The following is a 24,531-nucleotide window of genomic DNA, read 5'->3' as shown; positions in this document are numbered from 1 at the left end:
TTTATAAGTTATGGGGAGCAATGTGTTTTAAAGATACAAACTAAAAATATGATCACTGCTATGTAGTTTATACCTTGGGTTTTTTTTTTTTAACATTTTTTTTTAACATTTTAAAACATTACATATTTTCTTTTTTTAAAATAAATTTGATATAGAAATCTGACTTGTTTTGTCTCCCCATCCCTGACTAGGGGTTGACATCTCCTGTCATCTCCCTTGTAGGGAATTGTAGCAAAGGAAATCCCAAACCAGAATCATTCAGAAGACTAGACAAGATTAGCAGCATAGATTGTTTCTTGATTACTCACCGAAGAAGAGAGAAATTTCACTTTCACCTCATCATACAGAGGTGGACAGTTGGATAGATTAATTATTACTCTGTCTGTTTCAGCATCATGAACTATCTGTGGATGAACACATGGAATTCAGAATTATAAACCTAACTGATAATGAGACAACAGTGAAGTTCGTGTTCACTTATTGAGGCTTCTTATATTTAATCAAGTACTCTTGGTCTCATAGCCCAATGACTACATGTATAAATGTTAATATTTATTTCTATAAAGTTGCAATACTGTTGTTAACATTTTTAACAGGCCATCGTGGTTGAGGGTTATGGTGGAACACTTGAAAAGCAAAGTATTCAATTTTCTAGTAGACTTAACCAAGTAAACATTAGTGTTGAATGCATGTCACCTAATTTTCATATGTTGGGAATACATAAGAAGCTCAATTTTAAAGCTAGTATGCATATTTAAAAAGCAATGCCTAAGGGCTTCCCTGGTGGCGCAGTGGTTGAGAATCTGCCTGCTAATGCAGGGGACACGGGTTCGAGCCCTGGTCTGGGAAGATCCCACATGCCGCGGAGCAGCTAGGCCCGTGAGCCACAACTACTGAGTCTGCGCGTCTGGAGCCTGTGCTCCGCAACAAGAGAGGCCGCGATAGTGAGAGGCCCACACACCGCGATGAAGAGTGGCCCCCAGTTGCCGCAACTAGAGAAAGCCCTCTCACAGAAACGAAGACCCAACACAGCCAAATATAAATAAAAATAAATTTTTTTAAAAAAAAGAAAAAGCAATGCCTAGTTGCTCACATTTTATCAAAAATGTGTTTGCTGATGGGATCACAGGCCTTGTCTGTAGCAGACTGCTGGATGGAGTGACCAAAGGTAGGCCAAGTTTCTGCAATGAACGACTTTGAAGCTATACTGATTATTTGTTACTGATACACCCTTGTATGATAATGACACCCACAGTGAGAAAGGTCTATGCTAGGCCCTGTGAAAAATACAAAAGGAAGTGAAGACTCCGTTGATGCTTCAGGGAGTAAAACACATCAGGAACAATAGCAGAATAGCATAGAACTACGTGTTAAGCTGTATGATGAAGACTAAGGGTGCCGTTGTGTGCTTCAGGGAGGCTAACAGGAGGCATAGAATGAGAAAGTGTCACCGAGGAGGTAGAAACTGAGATGGGCCTGGAAGGATTTGTATAAATGAAGAGGAGCACTGAGGCGGGATCAAGATGGTGGAGTAGGAAGATGCTCCCACGGACACTCCAAAACTACAACTACGTGTGCAACAACTCTCTCTGAGAATGACCTGAAGACTAGCAGAACAGCTCTCCTGCAACTAAGGATATAAAGAAAAAAACACATTGAGACAGGTAGGAGGGCAGAGATGTGGTCTCATCAGGACCCATACCCCCAACACGGCTACGCACAAATGGGAGGGGACCTCACAAACATGGAGGTTCTCCCTAAGGAGAGAGGGGTTCGAGCCCCACATCAGGCACCCCAGCCCTGGGGACCTGCACCAGGAAGATGAGCCCCCATAACAACATCTGGTTTTGAAAACCAGCAGAGCTTGTATCCAGGAGAGCAGGAGAGCTGTAGGAAACCAAGACTCTGCTCTTAAAGGGCACACGCACAAATTCACTCGCTTTGAGTCCCAGGACAGAGGCAGCACTTTGCAAAGTGCCCAGGCCATATGTGAAGTACATTCATTAACTAACTTTAGGGTGAGTGCCAAAGGGGGGAAGAAGCTGCCTCTGGGGAACAAAGTGCTGGCGGGCATCATTTAAAAAATTCTCCCTCTACCTAGGCTGGCCCAGCGCTGGCAGGTGCCATTTCAAAACATTTGCCATCTACCTTGCTAACACTGCTCACCCCAACCCCAGCATTCCCCTGCAGACCTGCCCTGCCCAGCCCAAAGCAGCTCCTCCCAGCTGGCACCCCTGCAAAGCAGCTGCCACCCTGCCATATCCAGTGGGGGTCCTTGGCTGGTTATAGTCTCCCTCCTCCCAGGGTGGAAGCCCAAAGAAGCTCCCACCCTGGGGGCCAACCCCACTCACAACTGTACCTGCAACTGTTGTGGTTGGGCCCCACAGCCAGCCACACTGGGGCCAGCCTTGCCCACCAGTGAATGTGCAGCAGCTGTGGCCAGGCCACACAGGCAGCTGGCTTGGGGGCCAGCCCCTTCCACTAGTGTGACTGCAGCAACTGTGGCACCGTACAACAGGAGGGGCACATGCAGCCCACATAGAAAACATCCCTGGCTCTGGTGACTAGCAGGGATTGCTCTTCCAGGCCCTACAGGAAACCTTCTACATAAGGCCCCTTCTTCAAAACCAGAAGATGTAGCTAATCTACCTAATACACAGAAACAAATGAGACAGGAATATGCTCCAAATGAAAGAACAAGACAAAAGTTCAGGAGAAGAACCAACAAAATGGACATAAGTAATCAACCTGATAGAGTGTTCAAAGTAATACCCATAAAGATACTCACCAAACTTGGAAGAAGAATGAACACAGTGAGAACTTCAACAAAGAGATATAAAAAAGAACCAATCAGAGCTGAAGAATACAATAACTGAAAGGAACTATACAGTAGATGGAATCAAGAGCATATGAGGTGCAAAAGAACGGAAAAACAACTAGTTATGTACAAGGGAACCCCCATAAGACTATCAGCTGATTTTTCAGCAGAAACTTTACAGGCCATAAGCGAGTGGCACAATATATTCAAAGTACTGAGAGGGAAAAACGTATAACCAAGAATACTCTATCTGGCAAGGTTATTGTTCAGAATTTAAAGAGCAATAAAGTTTCCCTGACAAGCAGAATCTACAGGAGTTCACCACTGAACCAGTCGTACAAGAAATGTTAAAAGGACTTCTTTAAGCAAAAAAAGAAAAGGCCATTACTAAAAATCAGAAAATATGTAAAAGGAAAAATCTCCCTGGTAAAAGCAAATGTATAGTAAAGGCAGTGGATCAACCACTTACAAAGGTTATAAGGTTTAAAGACAAAAGTTGTAAAATCAACTATACAATAATTAGTAGTTATACAAAATCAAAAGATGTAAAATGTATCAAAAAGATAAAACATGGAGTGGGGGGAGTAAAAATGTAGTGTTTTTAGAATGATTTGAACTTAAGTCATCAACTTAAAATAGACTGCTATACACATAGGCTGCTATACATGAACCTCAAATTAACCACAAACCAAAAACCTAATATTGAGAAAAATTAGAAAAAGGAATTCAAACATAATGCTAAAGAAAGTCATCAAATTCCAAAGGAGAGAGCAAGAGAAGAAGGAACATAAAAGAACTGCAAAAACAACCAGAAAATAATTAACAAAATGGTATTTAGTACAACCTATCAATTATCACTTTAAATGTAAATTCTTCAATCAAAAGACATAGGGTGACTGATGGATTAAAAAAAAAACATGACCCATCTATATGCTGCCTACAAGAGATTCACTTCAGATCTAAAGATACACACAGACTGAATTGAAGGGATACAAAAAAATATTCCATGCAAATAGAAACAAAAATTGGGGGTAGCAATACTTATGTTATACAAAATAGACTTTAAAACAAAGGCTGTAGGACAGCTACATGTAAAAGAACATTCTCTAACACCATGTACAAAACTCAAAATGGATTAAAGACCTAAATGTAAGACTGGATACTATAAAACTCCTAGAGGAAAACATAGGCAGAACACTCTTTGATGTAAATTATAGCAATAATTCTTTGGATCTGTCTCCTAAATCAAAGGAAACAAAAGCAAAAATAAATAAATGGGACCTAATTAAGCATATAAGCTTTTGCATAGCAATGGAAACCATTGACAAAATGAAGAGACAACCTACTGAATGGGGAAAAATATTTGTAAATGACATGACTGATAAGGGGTTAATATCCAAAATATATAAGCAGCTCCTACAACTCAACATTTAAAAAAAAAAAAAAGGCAATTATAAAATGGGCAGAAGACCTGAATAGAGAGTTTTCCAGAGAGTATGTGCAGATGGCCAACAGGCACGTGAAAAGATGCTCAACATTGTTAATCATCAGGTAAATGCAAATTAAAACCACAATGAGATATCACCTCAAACCTGTCAGAATGGCTATCATCAAAAAGAAGACAAGCCTCTTCAATAAGTGGTGCTGGGAAAACTGCACAGCTACATATAAAAGAATGAAATTAGAACACTCCCTAACACCATACACAAAAATAAACTCCAAATGGATTAAAGACTTAAATGTAAGACCAGACACTATAAACTCTTAGAGGAACACATAGGAAAAACACTCTTTGACATAAACCACAGTAAGATCTTTTTTGATCCACCTCTTAGAGTAACAGAAATAAAAACAAAAATAAACAAATGGGACTTAAACTTAAAAGCTTTTGCACAGCAAAGGAAACCATAAACGGTGAAAAGACAAGCCTCAGAATGGGAGAAAATATTTGCAAATGAAACAATGGACAAAGGATTAATCTCCAAAATATACAAACAGCTCAAGGAGCTGAATATCAAAAAAACAAACAATGCAGTTAAAAAATGGGCGGATGACCTAAATAGACATTTCACAAGAAAGACATACAGATGGCCAAGAGGCATATGAAAAGATGCTCAACATCACTAATCATTAGAGAGATGCAAATCAAAACTACAATGAGGTATCACCTCATGCCAGTCAGAATGGCCAATGTCAAAAAATCTAGAAACAATAAATGCTGGAAAGGGTTTGGTGAAAAGGGAACCCTCCTGCACTGTTGGTGGGAATGTAAATTGATACAGCCACTATGGAGAACAGTATGGAGGTTCCTTAAAAAACTAAAAATAGAACTACCATATGACCCAGCAATCCCACTACTGGGCATATACCCTGAGAAAACCATAATTCAAAAAGAGACATGGGGCTTCCCTGGTGGTGCAGTGGTTAAGAATCCGCCTGCCAATGGAGGGGACATGGGTTCGAGCCCTGGTCCGGGAAGATCCCACATGCTGTGGAGCAACTAAGTTTGTGCGCCACAATTACTGAGCCTGCGCTCCAGAGCCCACGAGCCACAACTCCTGAAGCTCAGGCGCCTAGAGCCCGTGCTCTGCAACAAGAGAAGCCACTGCAAAGAGAGCCCATGCACCGCAACGAAGAGTAGCCCCTGCTCACTGCAACTAGAGAAAGCCCATGTGCACCAACAAAGACCCAACGCAGCCAAAAAAAAAAAAAAAAAGACATGTACCACAATGTTCATTGCAGCACTATTTACAATAGCCAGGACATGGAACCAACCTAAATGTCCATTGACAGGTGAATGGATAAAGAAGATGTGGCACATATATACAATGGAATATTAGTCATAAACAGAAACCAAACTGAGTTATTTGTAGTGAGGTGGATGGACCTAGAGTCTGTCATACAGAGTGAAGTAAGTCAGAAAGAGAAAAACAAATACCGTATGCTAACACATATATATCTAAAAAATATATATATAATGGTACTGATGAACCTAGTTGCAGGGCAGGAATAAAGAGGTAGACATAGAAAATGGACTTGAGAACATGGGGTGGGAGGGCAAAGCTGGGGTGAAGTGAGAGTAGCATCGACATATATACACTAGTGAATGTAAAATAGTTGGCTGGTGGGAAGGAGCAGCATAGCACAGGGAGATCGGCTCGGTACTTTGCAATGACCTAGAGGGGTGGGATAGGGAGGATGGGAGGGAGGCTCAAGAGGGAGGGGATATGGGGACGTGTATGCATATGGCTGATTTGCTTTGTTGTGCAACAGAAACTAACAGTATTGTGAAGCAATTATACTCCAATAAAGATTAAAAAAAAAAAAAAGACAACCAATGTTGGCAAGGATGTGGAGAAAAGGGACCCTTCATACACTGTTGGTGGGAAAGTAAATTGGTGCAGTGACTGTGGCAAACAGTATGGAGGCTTCTCAAAAAACCAAAAAATAGAACTATCATGTGACCAAGCAATCCACTCCTGGGTATGTATACAGAAAAAAACCCCACTAATTCAAAAAGATACATGCACTCCAATGTTTACAGCAGCATTATTTACCATTGCCAAGATATGGAAGCAACCTAAATGTCCATCAACAGATGAATGGATAAAGAAGATGTGGCATGAGTAGTATTCCACTGTGTGATATATAAACATATATTATATATATATATATATATACACACACATATATATCACACAGTGGAATACTACTCAGCCATTAAAAAGAACAATTTGCTATTTGCAACAACATGGATGGACTTTGAGGGTATTATGCTAAGTGAAATAAGTCAGAGTAAGACAAATACTGTATGATATCCTTTATATGTGGAATATAAAAAATAAAACAAACTAGGGAATATAACAAAAGAAACAGACTCACAGATATAAAACAAACAAGTGGTTGCCAGTGGGGAGATGGAAGGGGGGAGGGCAAGATAGGGGTAGGGGACTAAGAGGTACAAATTATGTATAAAATAAATAAGCTACAAGGATATATTGTATAATGCAGGAAATATAGCCAATATTTTATAATAACTGTGAATGAAGTATAACCTTTAAAAATTGTGAATCACTATGTTGTACATCTGTAACTTATATAATATTGTCCATCAACTATAATTCAATTTTAAAAATCCCCCAAAATAAAACCAATTTTTAAAAACAAAGGCTGTGGGAGTTCCCTGGTGGCACAGTGGTTAAGAATCTGCCTGCCAATGCAGGGGACACGGGTTCGAGCCCTGGTCTGGGAAGATCGCACATGCCATGGAGCAGCTAAGCCCATGCACAACTACTGATCCTGCGCTCTAGAGCCCACAAGCCACAACTACTGAGCCTGCAAGCCACAACTACTGATCCCACGTGCCACAACTACTGAAGCCCACGTGCCTAGAGCCTGTGCTCTGCAACAAGAGAAGCCACCACAATGAGAAGCCCGTGCACCGCAACAAAGAGTAGCCCCCACTCGCTGCAACTAGAGAAAAGCCATGCACAGCAATGAAGACCCAATGCAGCCAAAAATAAATAAATAAAATAAATGTATTAAAAAAAAAAAAAAGGCTGTAACAAGAGACCAAAAAAAAAAAAAAAAGCATTACATAATGATAAAGAGTTCAATCCAATAAGAGTATATAACACTTGTAGATATTTATGCACTCAACATAGGCATACCTAAATAGGTAAAGCTAATATTAAAAGACATAAAAGAGAAATTGACAGTAATACAATAATAGTATGGACTTTAACACCCCACTTACAGCGATGAACAGATCATCCATGCAGAAAATCAATAAGGAAACTGGCTTTAAATGACACGTTAGACCAAATGAACTTAATAGATATATAAAAAAATTCTACCCCCAAACAGCAGAATATACATTCTTTTTAAGTGTACATGGAACACTCTTCAGCATAGATCACATGTTAGGCCACAAAACAAGTCTAAATAAAGTTAAGATTAAAATCATACCAAGCATCTTTTCTGACCACAACAGTACCAAACTTGAAATTGACTATAAGAAGAAAACTAGAAAACAAACACGCACAAACACATGGAGACTAAACAATCCAATGGGTCACTGAAGAAATCAAAGAGAAAACTTTAAAAATACCTTAAGACAAATAAAAATGGAAACACAACATTCCAAAATCTCTGGGACACAGCAAAAGGAGTTCTAAAAAGCAAGTTCATAGCAATACAGACCAAACTCAAGGAACAAGTAAAATCTCAATCCAACCTTAGCCCTAAAGGAAGTAGAAAAAGAACAAAGTCCAAAGTTAGTAGAATGGAAAAAATCGTGAAGATCAGAACAGAAATAGAGATTTTTAAAAAATAGAAAAGATCAATTAAACTAAGAACTGGTTCTTTAAAAAGATAAACAAAACTGACAAACCTTTATCCAGACTCATCAAGAAAAAAAAGGGAGAGGGCCCAAATAAATAAAATCAGAAATGAAAGAGAAGTTACAACTGATACCATAGAAATACAAAGGATCATATGAAACTACAGCAACAAATTGGAAAACCTAGGAGAAACAGATAAACTCCTAGAAACACACAATCTTCCAAAACAATCAGGAAGAAATAGAAAATCCAAATAGGTAGATTTCTAATAATGACATTGAATCAGTAATCAAAAAACTCCCAATAAACAAAAGTCCAGGACCAGACAGGTTCACAGGTGAATTCTACCAAACATTTAAAGAAGAGTAAATACCTATCCTTCATCAAAATATTCCAGACTCATTCCATGAGGCCAGCATTACCTTGATACCAAAACCAGACAAAGACACTGCAAAAAAAGAAAATTACAGGCCAATATCCTGGATGAACATAGATGCAAAAATCTTCAGTGAAACATTAACAAACCAAATTCAACAATACGTTAAAAGAATCATACACCACACCAAGTGGAATTTATTTTGGGAATGCAAAGATGGTTCAACATCTGCAAGTGAAATTAATGTGATACACCATGTTAACAAAGGATAAAAATCATGATCATCTCCATAGATGCAGAAAAAGCATTTGACAAAATTTAACACCCATTTATAATTAAAAAAAAAAAAAACTCCCAGCAAACTGGGTATAGAGGGAACGTACCTCAACAAGATAAAAAGACCATATGTAATAAGCCCACAGCTAATATCATACTCAGTTTTGAAAAGTTGAAAGCTTTTCCTTAAGATCAGGAACAAGACAAGGATGCCTACTCTTGCTGCTTTTATTCAACCAAGTATTAGAAGTCCTAGCCCCAGCAATTAGACAGTAAAAAGAAATAAAACACATCTAAATTGGAAAGGAAGAAGTAAAACTGTCACTATTTGCTGATGGCATGGTACTACATATAGGAAAGGCTAAAGACTCCACCAAAAAACTATTCAAATAAATGAATTCAGTGAAGTTGCAGGATACAAAATTAATGTATAGAAATCTGTTGCATTTCAATACACTAATAATGAACTATCAGAAATATAAATTAAGAAACTCCCATTTAAAATTGCACCAAGGGCTTCCCGGGTGGCGCAGTGGTTGAGAATCTGCCTGCTAATGCAGGGGACACAGGTTCAAGCCCTGGGAAGGGGAAGATCCCACATGCCGCGGAGCAACTAAGCCCGTGAGCCACAACTACTGAGCCTGCGCATCTGGAGCCTGTGCCCCGCAACAAGAGAGGCTGCGACAGTGAAAGGCCGTGCACCGCGATGAAGAGCGGCCCCTGCTCACTGCAACTAGAGAAAGCCCTCGCACAGAAACGAAGACCCAACACAGCCAAATAAATAAATAAATATTTTTTAAAAATTGCATCAAAAAGAATAAAATACTTAGGAATAAGTTTAACCAAGGAAGTGAAAGACCTGCACTCTGAAAACTATAAGACATCGATGAAAGACGTAAATGTGACACAATTAAATGGAAAGGTATACTGTGCTCATAGATTGGAAGAATTCATATTGTTAAAATGTCCATGCTAGTACCCAAAGCAATATACAAATTCAATGTAATCCCTATCAAAATACCAATAGCATTTTTCACAGAACTAGAATCCTAAAATTTGTGTGGAACCACAAAAGACCCCAAATAGCCAAAGTAATCTTTAAAAGAACAAAACTGGAGGTATCAGTTTTTCTGACATCAAACTATATCACAGAGTTATAGTATTCAAAACAGTATGTTACTGGAACAAAAACAGATACATAGATCAATGGAACAGAATAGAGAGGCCAGAAATAAATCCACACACTTACGGTCAGTTAATCTACAACAGAGAAAACAAAAATATACAAAGTGGAAAAGACAGTCTCTTCAATAAGCAGTGTTGGAAAAACTGGACAGTTACATGCAAAAGAATGAATCTGGACCACTACCTTATACCATATATGACAATAAAGTTAAAATGGATTAAAAATTTGAATGTAAGACCTGAAACCATAAAACTTCTAGAAGAAAGCATAGGCAGTCAGCTCTTTGACTTTGATCTTAACGATACCTTTATGGATCCATCTCCTCAGGCAAGGACAACCAAAGCAAAAATAAACAAGTGGGACTACATCAAACTAAAATGCGTTTGCACAGTGAAGGAACCCTGCAATAAAATGGAAAGATAATCTATTGAATGGGAGAAGATACTTGTAAATTATGTATCCAACAGACGTTAATATCCAGAATATAAAAATAACTCATACAACTTAAAAAAGAAACATCAAAAAAAGAAACAATCCAATTGAAAAATGGGCAGAGGACCTAGAACAGACATTTTTCTAAAGACGACATACAGACGGCCAACAGGCACATGAAAAAATGCTCAACATTACTAATCATCAGGGAAATGCAATTCAAAACCAGAACATCACCTCATACCGGTCAGAATAACTATTATCAAAAGGACAAAAAATAACGTTGGTGAAGGTGTGGAAAAAAAGAAACCCTCTTTCACTGTTGGTGGGAATGTAAATTGGTGCAGCCACTGTGGAAAACAGTATGGAGGTTCCCCAAAAAATTAAAAATAGAACTACCACATGATTGAACAATTCCACTTCTGGGTATTTATCCAAAAAAAAAAAAAACAACAACAACACTAATTCGAAAAGATATATGCACCCCTATGTTCACTGTAGCATTATTTACAATAGCCAAGATATGGAAGCAACCTAAGTCCATCAATAAAGAAAATGTGAGGTATATATATGCACATGTATGTATATATGAATATTATCCATAACAAGAATGAAATCTTTCATTTGTGACAACATGGGTGGACTTAGAAGGTATTATGCTAAGTGAATTAAGTCAAGGAAAGACAAATACTGCATGATTTCACTTACATGTAGAATCTAAAAAACAAATGAACATAACAAAACAGAAGCAGACTCATAGATACAAAGAACAAACTAGTGGTTGACAGGGGATAGGAGGATGGGTGAAATAGGTGAAGGGGATTAAGAGGCACAAACTTCCAGTTATAAAATAAATAAAGTCATGGGGATGTAATATACAGACTAGGGAATATAGTCAATAATGTTGTAATAACTTTAAATGGTGACAGATGGTAACTAAACTTACGGTGATCATCTCATAATGTATATAAATGTCAAATCACTATGTTGTACACCTGAAACTAATATAATATTGTATGTCAATTATACTTCAATTTTTAAAAAAGAGGAGCTCTGTAAAGAGAATCCAGTTCAGACAGGGGACTGGCAGGGCAGGGCTGGAGGAGGGGAAAGACCAGCAAAAACAGGAAGCAGAAATTAGAGTGTTGTGTTCCAAGGGCCACAGGGGACCCAGTCTACCTAGCATGGAGACAGCAGGCCATGTTACTAATGCGAATAAGCTCAGGTATGATAGGGCTATATCTTGAGAATTCAAGACCCAGGAAAATAAGAATGAAGTTGTTGAAGATTATAGTGGAGGATTTCCTAGGTGATAAAGTTGGCCTGGTAATTATCACATCTAACATTTATTTAGTGATGTATAACTCACAAAGCAACTTCATATATATTATCTAATTCAATCCTCACAACACTTGAGATGTAACCTTTATTTTACAGATAAGAATACTGAGCCAAAAGGACTTCCCTGGCAGTCCAGTGGTTAAGACTCCACACTTCCACTGCAGGGGGCACGGGTTCAATCCCTGGTTGGGAAACTAAGATCCCGCATGCCTCACAGCCAGAAAAAAAAAGAATATTGAGCCAAAGATATTAACTAGCTTTGACCGTGGGTACACAGTGTGTCTTCTGCTCTAGCTACAGCTTTTTACAATGAGAGCAGTATTTCAGGATGCATATTGCAGGACCCTGTATACTGCCCTGTATAAGGAGAAAGAAAAGGTAAGGAGACCATTGTAGAAGTCTAGGCGTGAGCAAATGAGGTCCTGGACCAGGTAGTGGCAATGGGAACAGACAGGAAGGGAGCGAGTGAAGAGAGATTCCAGTGGTATCATTAGCAGGAACTGGTGACTAACTGGATTTAGGGGGCCACGGGCAAAGAGAGAATCAAAGATGATACCAAATTTGAAAGCCTGAGTAAGAGAATGCCGGTGCCATTTGCAGAAGCAGATGAAAAGTTCATTGGATAAATTTGGATTGACAACTGTCTTTGAATTGCTGGGGTAAAAAGAATGCCCACATTGCAGCTCCTGTGTCTACCACGTGTATGGGGCTCATAAATATGTGTCAAGTGAATGAAAGAAGATATTATAGTTTAAAGTAGGGGAATGGATGTGCAGAACTAAGAATAGAGTATGTGTGGAGATAAGAACAGAAAGCCAGGGATGAGGCCTGGGGGGAGTGCCCCCTCCTGGGGGGTCAGGGGAGTAAAAAGAAGGAAGAGGAGAGGTAATAGGAGAACTAGAGACCAAAGCCTGAGAAAGAATCTTAAAAGTTTGTATTTCTTACACCCATGAAGGAAGCTTTCCTGTTGCTCCAGGAAAGGTTTGTAGTGTTAACCATTTCTTCAGCATTTAAGAAAACTGACTGTTTGGTCCCAAAGAGATTCCTCCCCAATCCATACACCACTGCATTGTTTTTCACAGTGCAGTCCCACAGGATATCTGAGTTAGAATCACTTGAGACATTGCTAAGTCTAGAGATTCCTGGGCCCCTTTCCAGATTTCCTGAATCACACTTTGGGGGTATAACTTAGGAATCTGCATCTTTATCAGTCTCTAGGTGATTTTCATGCACATTATAATTTCAGAATCAGTGCCATATAATAAAAATGACCAAGAAGAAGAGAATATGGCTAAAAGTGACCAGATACATGAATTTAAAACTCTGATAGATTCCTGGGAACATGCTTGGCATTTGTGGAAAAGTGAAAGGCAAAGCACCACTCTGAACTGAAAATTTATTCTGGAAAACTATTTCCCCTGAAAACTACTTTGAACAATAAATTTAACTCTTGACTCAAATCCAAACCCAGGGACACCAAGTTGGATGGCAACCAGAAAGCAACACAGCCTCTCCCCGTGGTGAGTGATGGTGTGGGGAGGGCAACATGCTGATTTGACACTGAGATTTAAAACAAACACTAGAATTTTCAGTTTCCATGCTTTCTCTTACCCCACAGTTTTTGGAAGCAGAACAGAAAAAGACGGGCTTTCGTTGCATTATTATTTGTACTTTTAGATCATTTCCATTGCCTTTTCCAACACCTGAATGAAATTAAAAAGTTAGGCTGGTTAGAGCAAAGATCAAAATGTCTCACCAATTAACAATACGGATTAAAAAGAGAAAAAATTATCCCAGCTAACAATGTGTCAATATTGAATCATTTGGCTCTTGCATGGATTTTGTTTTTGAAAGACAAGGCTTCAAGTTCAGTTCTGTCCCCTAAAGCAGAATTTATAAGGCTGGAGAAAAAAAAAAAAAAGACATGGTTCAGCTTCTAAGATTTAGAATCTCATCGCTTCACCTTCATAGAAAAAAAAAAATTAGGGAAGGGGACGTGCAACCTTTCTTGTTGATGTGTTGCTTTCTTCAGACTTCTAATTGTGATGTTTCTTAATAATAAATAGTCTAAATTCCTCTTGCCCTAGTTTAAATCCAGTTTATGGAAAATATAGGATAGCTGTATCCAAACGTTCCTGCTATGTTCAGCATATATTTACAGACAAATGGTTTCTTTCCCCCCCTTTTTTTTCAATTTAATTGACCCACTTACTTAAGCATTTCATCAAAGGGCTGGTTTCTCAAGCCTCCAATTAATTTTTCCGGCTTTCCTTTCCACCCTGCATATTTCACTTAAATATGCACAGAACTAAAGGTACAGAACTAAAACAAATATTCTAATAAAGTCATATATCCATCATTCTTAATTGTTATATTAAGTTTGTTTTGTGTTCATTTAATTTTGTTCTAACACAATTAATTTGTCGTGAGGAATCATGGTTTCTTTGCCTCAGTTCCCTCTGTCCCATCCACCTGCAGAACTTCTTTCTACTGATGTCAACCAGAAGTCAGTGAAATGTAGAGCTAAACGAAGTCGAACACTTATCACATGACAGGAAAAGGGCATTGCTTTATGAGCTTAAATTAATTCCCACACAATTTAAAATTTTTAAAAATAATTTAAGTATATTTGCATGATTTAAAAATAAAAGGGGGCTTCCCTGGTGGCGCAGTGGTTGAGAATCTGCCTGCCAGTGCAGGGGACACGGGTTCGAGCCCTGGTCTGGGAAGATCCCACATGCCGCGGAGCAACTAGGCCCGTGAGCCACAATTACTGAGCCTGCGCGTCTGGAGCCTGTGCTCCGCAACAAGAGAGGCCACGATAGTGAGAGGCCCGCGCACCACGATGAAGAGTGGCCCCCACTTGCCGCAACTAGAGAAAGCCCTCGCACAGAAATGAAGACCCAACACAGCCATAAAATAAATAAATAAATAAATAAAATAAAAAATCTTTTAAAAAAAATAAATAAAAGGTATAAAAGGCATGAAGTGAAAAGTCTCCATTTTCCCTATCTCCCACCTGTTTAGTTCTCCAGCCCCAAACAGATAACCCCTATTACTAGTTTCTAGTTCTTTATGCATGTATAGTCAAATATGAATATATATTCTCCCAGAGGTTTTATATATGTATATACACATGAACAAATATATTCTCCTTTTGTTTTACAGAAATTGTTGCATGCCATAGCACCGTCCCGTACATGCATTTTTTAACACGTCAAAAATTTTAACTTATTACTAAGGAACCAGTAAAATGCTACAGCTGTTTCAAAGTACTGCGCATTTATGGGCAGATAAGGAATGATGAAATGAATTTACAAATAAATACAAAACAGGTCAATAATCAGTTGCATTCTGCTAGACACAGCTAATTTGCATTTTTATGTACAAAAATTATTTGCATTATTATCAGTTTTCTACAGCTTAGAGTTGTAAAATAGCTTAAAGACCATGAGAGGTGAAGGTAACCCTGGAGGTGGGCCTAGAGAAGATACTGCCCATTTCAGAATCCATCACACTTTTTCCTGACAGTCTGTTGTGATCATAATCTCAAAGGAAGATTATTCTTTAGGGGTTTTTTTTTTCGTTGCTGTTCTTTCATTTGAAACATACTCCTTTGTCTTCTCATTTTGTTTACCTTCCTCTGTCTCTGTGAAATTAAGTGAATCAGTCACCCATCCCAGTCTTGAAGGCGTGCCCTTGTGTAGGACTATGCGCTCTGCGTATGTTCAGTGGCTTTGGTGGGAGAAGTGAGCACAGGTCCCATCTGCCCCTGGGGTGCGGTGGCAGCCACCACCTTGGTGGGAAGCGGGGCTGGAGATGGAGGGGCTAGAGCCAGAGCCAGGTGCGACCGTGTGTGTGAGAAAGACGGCAGTCTCCACCTTGGTTTGGGATGCAGCAGGGGCTCAAGGGTTTGGGGCTGCACTTCTGTGCTGGTTTTACATTTTCCCCACTGTGCACCCTTGGTGGTGGTCAGGCTGGGTCAGGGCCGGAGGGGTTGGTGCCTCACTACCGAGCTGCTTTCTTTCCTGCTGGCAATGTCAGTCCCTGCCCTGGCGTAGTTTCACTCCTGCTCCATGTGGGCAGTGACCGAGCACCGGCCAAGGCTGCTTTCTCCCTGGTCCGAGTTCTCAGGCTGCAGCGTCTGCCAGGACGGGGGTATAAGCAACCACTCTCTGAGTGAGGTCTCAGTGTTTTACAGCCTCCCATGAGCCCCACTGGCTTTCAAAGCAGCTAAGGGGACTCATCCTCCTGGTGTCAGACCCCAGGGCTGGAGTGCCAAATGTGTGGCTCAAACCCCTTGCTCCCCAGGGAGGCTCCCCAAGCCCATGACACCCCCCTCCACGTCTGGGTCCCCCACCAAGGGTGCAGGTCTCGACCAGATCACTTCTCCTCCCTTCCTACCAGCCTCCATGTGGATTTTTCTTTACAGCCTTGGCCGTAGAAGGGCCTTTCTGCCAGCCTCCAGGTAGCTCCACAAGTAGTTGTATTTTTGATGTGTTCGTGGGGGAGGTAAGCTCAGCGCCCTCCTACTCCACCACCTTGATCTCCCTCAAAGGGGATAATTCTTATTCCAAAAGAAGGCTGCTGTCATTGGGTTTGGCCTGCTTATTTACGTGGGTGCAGCAAGAATTTTAGCGTACCAGGCAGGCCTTCGTAAGTTGGCTCTGCCAGCCGAGGCCCACACCGTAAGAACAGCTGCAAAGGGCACAACTTTCTGTCTGGAAGCCTTTATGAGGGATCTCAAATTAGACTTTTAAAATCCTCTATTTTACGTTAGCCTGAGACGAGGAAACCAAACCCATAAAACTCTCCACCAGTTTTCACCTGCAGTACTTATAAATTTGTGTTAGTTCCTCTGTTCTCTACATCTGCACTTTACAGTTTTAACTAAACAATATCTCCACAGAGATTAAGTAAAATTCAAAATATGAAGAGAGAAGTCACAGTCTTAGGATATGATATCAGACTGGGACAATATATGAAATGCTAGAACTTATTAAAACCATTTTTAAGCTTAGAAGTTTGAGAAACTATTCCTATTCTCATCGTTCATGTTAGAGAAATGCATCAAAACTCCCTCAGACTGAATGCCTATTTGCCTGTTTGGAATAGTTTAATACAGAGGTTTGTATAGATACTGTTATAGGGTTACCTCGGAGATACTGTGGGTTCAGTTCCATGCCACTGCAATACAGCAAATATCGCAATAAAGTGAGTCACACGAACTTTTTTGGTTTCCCAGTGCACATAAAAAGTTATGTTTACACTATACTGTAGTCTATTTAGTGTGCAATAGCATTATGTCTAAAAAAAACAATGTACATACCTTCATTAAAAAATACTTGATCGGGACTTCCCTGGTGGCGCAGTGGTTAAGAATCCACCTGCCAATGCAGGGGACACGAGTTTGACCCCTGGCCCAGGAAGATCCCACATGCCACGGAGCAACTAAGCCCATCCGCCACAACTACTGAGCCTGCACACCTAGAGCCCGTGCTCCGCAGCAAGAGAAGCCACTGCAATGAGAAGCCCGCGCACAGCAACAAAGAGTAGCAACTAGAGAAAGCCTGCGAGCAGCAACGAAAACCCAATGCAGCCAATAAATAGATACATAAAATTCTAACACAAACCATTAAATAAAAAAACTTGATTGCCACATTGCTAAAAAAAAAAAAATTGCTCACCATCATCTGACAACTCAGAATTGTCACAAACCTTTAATTTTTTGAACAAGTGCAACATCTGTGAAGCGTAGTAAAGCCAAGAGCAATAAAACGAGGGATGCCTGGATTCCCACTGTTAACCAAGAGGACCCTGAGGGAGAGGATACACTCAGGTACGAAACAGGCTCTCACACCACCAACTTGGTTTTAGAGCTGAGTTTCAGTTTCCTAGAGGAAGACACTGCTCCAGCAGCCACCTGGGTTGCCTCTCACACCACACTTTCTGCAGGAAAGGATGGGGAGCAAGGCACTGCTGTCCCTTCCCACCCACCAGCTGCCGGACAAGCCTGGCTCTGCCCTGGGGCCGTCTGAAGGCAGGTGGCGTTCTGAGCGAGGCTCCACTCCAGCCCCGTCCCTCATACGTGACACACACACATCACAGTGAGAATGGACCTCACAGAGAACTCTGCAGCCCACAAAGCCTCCTCACAAACAGTTGCTCCTTTATACACACAGGCAGCCTCCTGCTGGAACGGGCTGTGTTTCCAGGGTCTGCCTGCACAACGCTTGTTTGGAAATCTAGACCAAAATCTCCCACAGAAACCATGCTGCTGGGCTGAAGTTCGTTTCCAGAAGCCAGAAACCCATGCAATCTGCTCATGGTAACTTTCACAATTCCTCACCCCTGCCGAGAAGTGGCGGCCATGCGGGCGTGTGGAGAAGAAGGGAGAAATATGTAAATAATTTGGAGAAAGCATTTTATATTTTAACTAACAATTGTAATTTTTTTTTGACTCTGCAGTGTTTACATATATTCTAAAGGGTGCTCTTATTTCTGAATAATTGGATGAAGCGTTAAAAAATACATGTTTAGATCTTATTTTGTGTGACTCCCCAGAGGGTTAAAAACAATGGGCTGTCGGGGTGGACGCCAGCGCCCTCGCCCCGCAGCCGGGCCCGGGAGAGGCCCAGCACTCAGCACCGCCTCGTGCTGCACCTCTGGCAGTGAGTGAGGCCCCATCCCCTCCACACTGAGGGGTCCCTGTTTCCACCTCCCTGAGGGTGAGCTGTACAGGGAAGCTAGGCGGGCGACAGAGAAATAAAGACAGGGCCTTGAGGCCCATTCCTCTCCCCTCCTTCCTTTTCTTTCAAGTTCCAGAGGTGGACGATCTGACCAATATCTCTGCCTCTCGGGGCGATAGCAGGTCCCCTCTCTCTCCTTACACTCCTGAAGCAGGCATCGTCAGCTCTTTTGAAGTTTATAAGGACTTTTACTCTTGGTAAGAACTGGTAACAGCCAGGGGGCTGAGAGAGCCCCCCCAGAGGCCAGGTTTCTCCCACCCCTTTTTTGTGATCTGTAGGTTCAGGCAGGGAAGACCCAAGTGCTGTTCCCCTAGGAAGCTGTCCAACACTGTGGTCAGCTCTTCATCTGTGTACCTTCCTCTCCTCTGCTTACACTCAGGGGCTCCTGAAGGGCAAAGAAACACGAGCAGGGGGCCTGGCCCAAAGCAGTTCTCAGCAGTCATTTGCAAAAAGAATTTGTGGCAACAAAATTCATTTGCTGTTCGGGTATTTAAGACATCCTGATGGAGTTGCTGGGGGAGAGGGGGCTATGGGGGAGAGGGGGCTATGGGGGAGGAGGGCGGGGAAAGGGAGAGACCAGGAGATAAGAAAAAAGAAAAAGGTTTCTGAGAGGAGTAGGAGAGAAAATGATACAGGGATGCAGCTCCCAAGAGAAACCCTGAACCAGAGATGGGCGTGAGAAAGAAGTGGTCTCCAGGTCTCATGGGACCTTCCTCCCTTTAATCTCAGAGGTTCTACTCTGAAAAGGACACCCTGGGCTGAGGCCAGAGCAGCAATGACGACAGGAGAAAGGGAAGGGGGGATGGAGCCCCCCAAATTGGTGATGGGAAAGGAAAGGAGAGGACACCTAAGCAGCGGTAATGTGGCCACAGCAGCGCTGGGCTGATGGGCAATTCCAGGGGGAGGGGTTTATACCTGAGGCTACACAAAAAGACGGCTATGCATTGGGACCGTCTCTGTATATAACCATGAGAAAACCCTCCCGAATAGTAAGAACATTGCCCCTCCTGCCAATTCTCCAATTATACATAAAGCACTTACCGTGAATTGAATAAATAACGATATTTTTAATCGTGAGTTTTTTCATTGGAGGAAGAGTCAAGTTGTAGGTATTTTTCACCATTGCAAAATATTCAACAAATCTGTTCTGCAAAACAACAGAAGTCTCGATTTAAGTGGAGGTAAAAAAGTCCTGATTTTTTTAAGGAAAACAATTGATGAAGGAAACATTGATTGGGTGCCATTATGTAACTAGGCATTTGTTGCCTCATGACTAAATATCTACCTTAGAAAAAAATATTGAATGAAGAGCAACAGGGAAGGAACAGGAAAGGAGCCAGGTGTTGCTTAGAGGCTGCTGGGGCAGAGAGAGCAACTAACCAGAGCCAACAGAACAGCTAGGACAACATCACAGCAAGATGCCATTAACTGCAAATGTGGGAGAGGTCGGTCTGGGGTAGAAGCTTCATTGTGGCTGAGTTAAAGGAAGGTCTGTGCTTTGGGGAGGAGTAGCCTCCTTGGCATGAGAGAAGGGAAGATGTAAAAGCTCAGGGGGAGAGCTCCATAGGCCAGCAGCACATTCACATTCTTCTCTAGTCCCAGCCAGTGAGCATCTCTCCACTTCCCATTTCCCCAGCTCCATTTCTGCAAGGAAGCCTGGGGATTCTCTTAGCCTAGTCCCATCTCCTGTGGCAAGCCGTTCACGAGGGCTCTCCTTTCTTCTAGAAGTTAAGAAGAGTTCTGGTACAGAATCAACCGGACTGAAAAGTTCATAGACTCTTCCCCACCCGTTGGGAAGTGTTAATAAAATTAACCACCATCCTCTGCATTGGAAAGGACCAGTCAAGCTCTTAACTCAGGGGTGGATGAAATGTATGCAGTGCATTGAATGGCCACACTGCAGGGTCAGGAGGGGATGGTGTCTGAGAATTACTGCCGCACACACAGGGAACTCTGTCCTGGGGCCTCGCCAACACAGCCCTCAAGCCTGAGGCCGGGTCCCTGCACTGCTAGCCCAGTGAATCAGAGGAGACTCAGCTGCAGCCTAGGGTGTGCCAGTCCTGGAGTAAGTTAGAGACACTGCACGTAACTGCAGAGGAAATGGGGAAGGGAAGATGTGCCTGAAGGAGCTACATCTAACGTCCCCTTGGCTCCTGCCACCAGATTCTTGACCTTCCACTGAAGGCTTGTAACCTACCACGGCCCTGTAGCTGCTTTTGCTCTCAGTCTTCTTTCCCCTACAGCCCAAAACAACAGGCGCATGTAGCAGAAGTTAATAAAACCAACATATATTTAGTAAGCACTCACTACAGACAAAGGAGATACTATATGAGGCACTTTGGGCTGCCAGGGTGGAAAGATGGGCAAGGCATGGGCCTGCAAAAAGGGTAGAGAAGAAACGACTTCGAATAGCTGGAAAATAATGTAAGGCAACTTAGTCCCTAAAAGGAACACAAAGGGCTATAAGAACTCCTGAAAAAGCAGGAGACTACTTCAGGCTGGGAGGGCAAAGGGACTCCAGGACAAGGGGCCCTCGTGAGCACGTGGGTGTAAAGTATAAGCAGGCTGGGAAACGGCAAACGGTCCAAACGCGTTAAAGCGTGTGAATGCACACAGTGGAAGAAGAGGTTGGAAAAATCAAATCTAGATTGGGAGTGCCAGGTTAAAACATATGTGTTGCCATTGGCAGTCAGAAGCCATTATGGATTTTGAGCGTGAAATGGCATGATTCGAGCTGGGCTTCAATAAGTTGATGTATTACTTATAGCCTATGGCTATCTTTTTTTTTTTTTCTTGTGTTGCTTGAGTTTGGCAGAAAAGTATGAATGGATAAGGCTGAGCTCTTTGATCCCAAATGAAATGTCTAGAGCCAGCAGTTACAGTGTTCTGCTAACTAGGCCAAGGGTATCAGTTTTCATCACTTCACTCAAAGAAAACTCTCCTTCATGGCCACATCCACATCTACTTAAGAATTCCCAACCATCTCTCACTTGGGTTTGAGGGGCCGTATAGAAAAGGCAATCCAGATGAGCAGCTGTACACAGGATGGGAAATAATAGGCTTTGGAGTCTGAAAGATCTGGATTTGAGTTCTTACTTCAAAAAGTTAGTTTCCCTGAACCTCGATTTCCCAGTCTATAAAATGGGAATCATAATGGTGCCCACTCATTGAGTTATTGAGAATATTATATTAGATAATGAATGCAAAACCCTTAGCAGGATTCAACAAAGTCTAGAACGTTGTAAACTCTATAGGATAAACGTCCTGGTTTCTGCAATAAACAATTTACAAGGAAAAAAAAAAAGAGAGGTGGGAAACCTATAAACTAAAAGAGACAAGGAGACATAGCAGCCAAATGAAATGTGTGCCCTTGTTTGGATCCTGATTGAAACAAGCTAAGTTTTAAAAAGATTTTAAGATAATTATGGAAATTTAAATGAGGACTAGACATTTGATACTATTAAGGTATAATATTGTTAGATATGTCAATGGTTTTAAGGTTTTTGGTTTTTTTTTAGAGTCTTTATGTTAGATGTCATACTAAAACGCTTAGGGGATAAGACGATCTGATGTCTGGGATTTCCTTCAAAATAATCCAAGTTTAGTGTGAGAGTGAAGCGTGTGTGTGTGTGTGTGTGTGTGTGTGTAGAGTGGGGAGGGAATGAATGGTTGGCCACGTGACAAAATGATTGCTGAAGCAGTGTGATGAATATAAGGGAATTTACTATATGACTGTCTTGACTTTTTATGAAAAAGTCCATGATAAAACGTTTTAAAAGGAAAAAAATATAAGGTAATAACATATGGGTCACATGGGTTGTCTGAGTATTAAATGAGACAATATATGTAAAAGTATAATAGTGTCTAGTATAAAATAGGTTTTTGAAAAATGTTACTGTTCCCTTTCCTTTCTCTTTTGAAGTGCAGCCCCCCTCCCACCGACTCTGTCTCTTTTTCTGTCACTGTCTCTCTCCCTTACACATGTGCACATGTGCGTGCCCATGCGTGCACACACACACAATGTTCTACAAGGGCTGAATTGCCCTAATAGGAGTTTGTGAAAGACTCAGTTCCTCTTTACATGGAAATAAAAGGCTAGTGACTTCAGATAAGCTTCAGGGGTCTGAAACCTTAGGAATTGGACCTTCCTACCTTGGGAAGGGAATCAACTCCTGAACTCTGTAAACAATAACCAATTAAAATGGAAAGCAGGGTGCTCTGGGGAGAACTCAGTGCTTGCAAAGCCAAGCAACACCTGAGTCAGGGCTCCTGGCCTCTGGAAGGGGTCAAGGCCTGTCACGGGGCACCCAAGGAGAAGATCACCCAAGGAGAAGATGACCTAAGGAATCACCCAAGGAGGAGAGTCTAAAATGAAACCAGGTAGTAGATGCCAATCTTAACCTAATTACCCACAGTGACCCCTTTTAAAGAAAGAACACTTACCTGAGAAGGAGTTTCTATTCCCTGAAATTTACTGCTGGTGGATTTATCTGTTCGTCGTTCTCCAAAATAATAAAGGCTGTCCTATAAAAAAGGGAAGAGTCCAATCATGGGTCATCTGCACGTCCCTTTCCTGTATAAGGCATTCTGAAGTTTCTAAGGGCACATGATTTCCTTAAGTCAGCAGTCTTTGGGCAGAGGCTATACCCGAAATACCAGAATTAACAAAGCCACATCCAGGCCTACTCTCACTCAAAGATTCAAAAAGACAGGCAATTTTAGAGCTGGAAGACTTTAGAGATAATCTGGTCCTTCTTCCTATTTTTCTATTTTAAAAACGGAGAAGATGAGGACCAAAAGAAAACCAAGTGACCTGCCATGGAGATGCATGCAGCCAGTCAGAGACAGCGCAGGCCTGAGCACCGGCCTCTGGCTCTGTCTAGGGCTCCAGACCAACAGCTTTCAAACTTTGTATTTATTTATTTACTTATTTTGGCCACGCCACGCGGCTTATGGGATCTTAGTTCCCTGACCAGGGACTCAACCCTCGGCAGTGAAAGCGTGGAGTCCTAACCACTGGACCTCCAGAGAAGTCCCTCAAACTTTTTATTTTTAAAGCTACAATCCACATTCATAAACCTGGGAGATACACACACACACATACACATGCACTCTCTCTCTCACACACACACAGAACTGAAACAAAAGTTTCACAAACAATACTTACCTTTTGATATTTCCTATTCTAATCGATTCCATTTTATTTAAAAAATGCGAGTGACAACCCAATAAGTTGATTTCACAACTCACTGATAAACTGTGATGCATAGTGTGAAAAACACTGTCCTAGAGCATCCATCTTCCTAACCTGTGTGTCTCAAATTTGAAATAAAGACGACAGTGGAATCAGGGTGCTGGGCCCAGATCATAACCCCCAGCTTCTCTTATCTGGGCTGCAGGCTGAGAGAGAAGCAGAGCTGCTGGAAGCGTGCCCTGTAAGAGGTGACTTTTCATCAAGATCATGGCAGGAAAAGAGTGGGAACCCTGCTTTAGACATAGCAACAGCCCATCCTGTCTTCTCAGAAATTTCTAGAGGGCACAGGCCCCACAGATGTGCAAAGACAACGTCCAGGAGAGACTTTGTTCTGAGTTGGAAAACGATGCCTTTTACCTACCTAGCACTTGCAAGGATGTTCAAGGTCCTTTAGAAAATTTCCCTAACCCATCTTCTTCTTATTCTCGTGAGAAAGGAGGAAGGCCTGGAGCTGGTGGGATTATGTCAGAGCAGTTCTGGGTCTGGGGGAGGCAAGTCAAGCTTCTGTATTGCTGAGGTTTTTTTGCACTTTCACAACTTGACCTTACTTATTTCACATTAATCTGGACTCTATTGTGTCCTGTCTTTATTTAAAATATTCATATTGTATCCACGATGGATTTTTTGGCATTAACTTAGATTTTTTAAATGCTGCACTAGAAGATTATTTATCTTAATTACTGAGATTTTTGGCATTCCCTTAAATTTCGTGTCCAAGGTGAGCGTCTCACTGACCTCACCCTCATCCCGGCCCAAA

The 24,531-nt window shown here is 41.5% G+C and overlaps 1 protein-coding gene across 1 annotated transcript in view; it reads right to left on the bottom strand.

Annotated features, from left to right (window-relative positions):
* Window positions 1–24,531, bottom strand: part of LOC133076672 (phosphatidylinositol 3,4,5-trisphosphate 3-phosphatase TPTE2-like) — a 56,905-nt gene that overhangs the window by 5,334 nt on the left and 27,040 nt on the right. The window contains exons 12-15 of the mRNA XM_061171255.1: window positions 22,964–23,044; window positions 19,562–19,667; window positions 13,383–13,474; window positions 309–404 (exon numbers count right to left, since the gene is read on the bottom strand). Coding sequence (XP_061027238.1) covers window positions 309–404; window positions 13,383–13,474; window positions 19,562–19,667; window positions 22,964–23,044 — 375 coding nt within the window. The remainder of the gene's footprint in view (window positions 1–308; window positions 405–13,382; window positions 13,475–19,561; window positions 19,668–22,963; window positions 23,045–24,531) is intronic.

This window comes from Eubalaena glacialis, chromosome 16, assembly GCF_028564815.1.
Source record: "Eubalaena glacialis isolate mEubGla1 chromosome 16, mEubGla1.1.hap2.+ XY, whole genome shotgun sequence".
NCBI classification, from domain to species: Eukaryota; Metazoa; Chordata; class Mammalia; order Artiodactyla; family Balaenidae; genus Eubalaena; species Eubalaena glacialis.
Note: the sequence above shows the minus strand (reverse complement) of the source record. Positions and strands in the feature narration are given on the sequence as shown.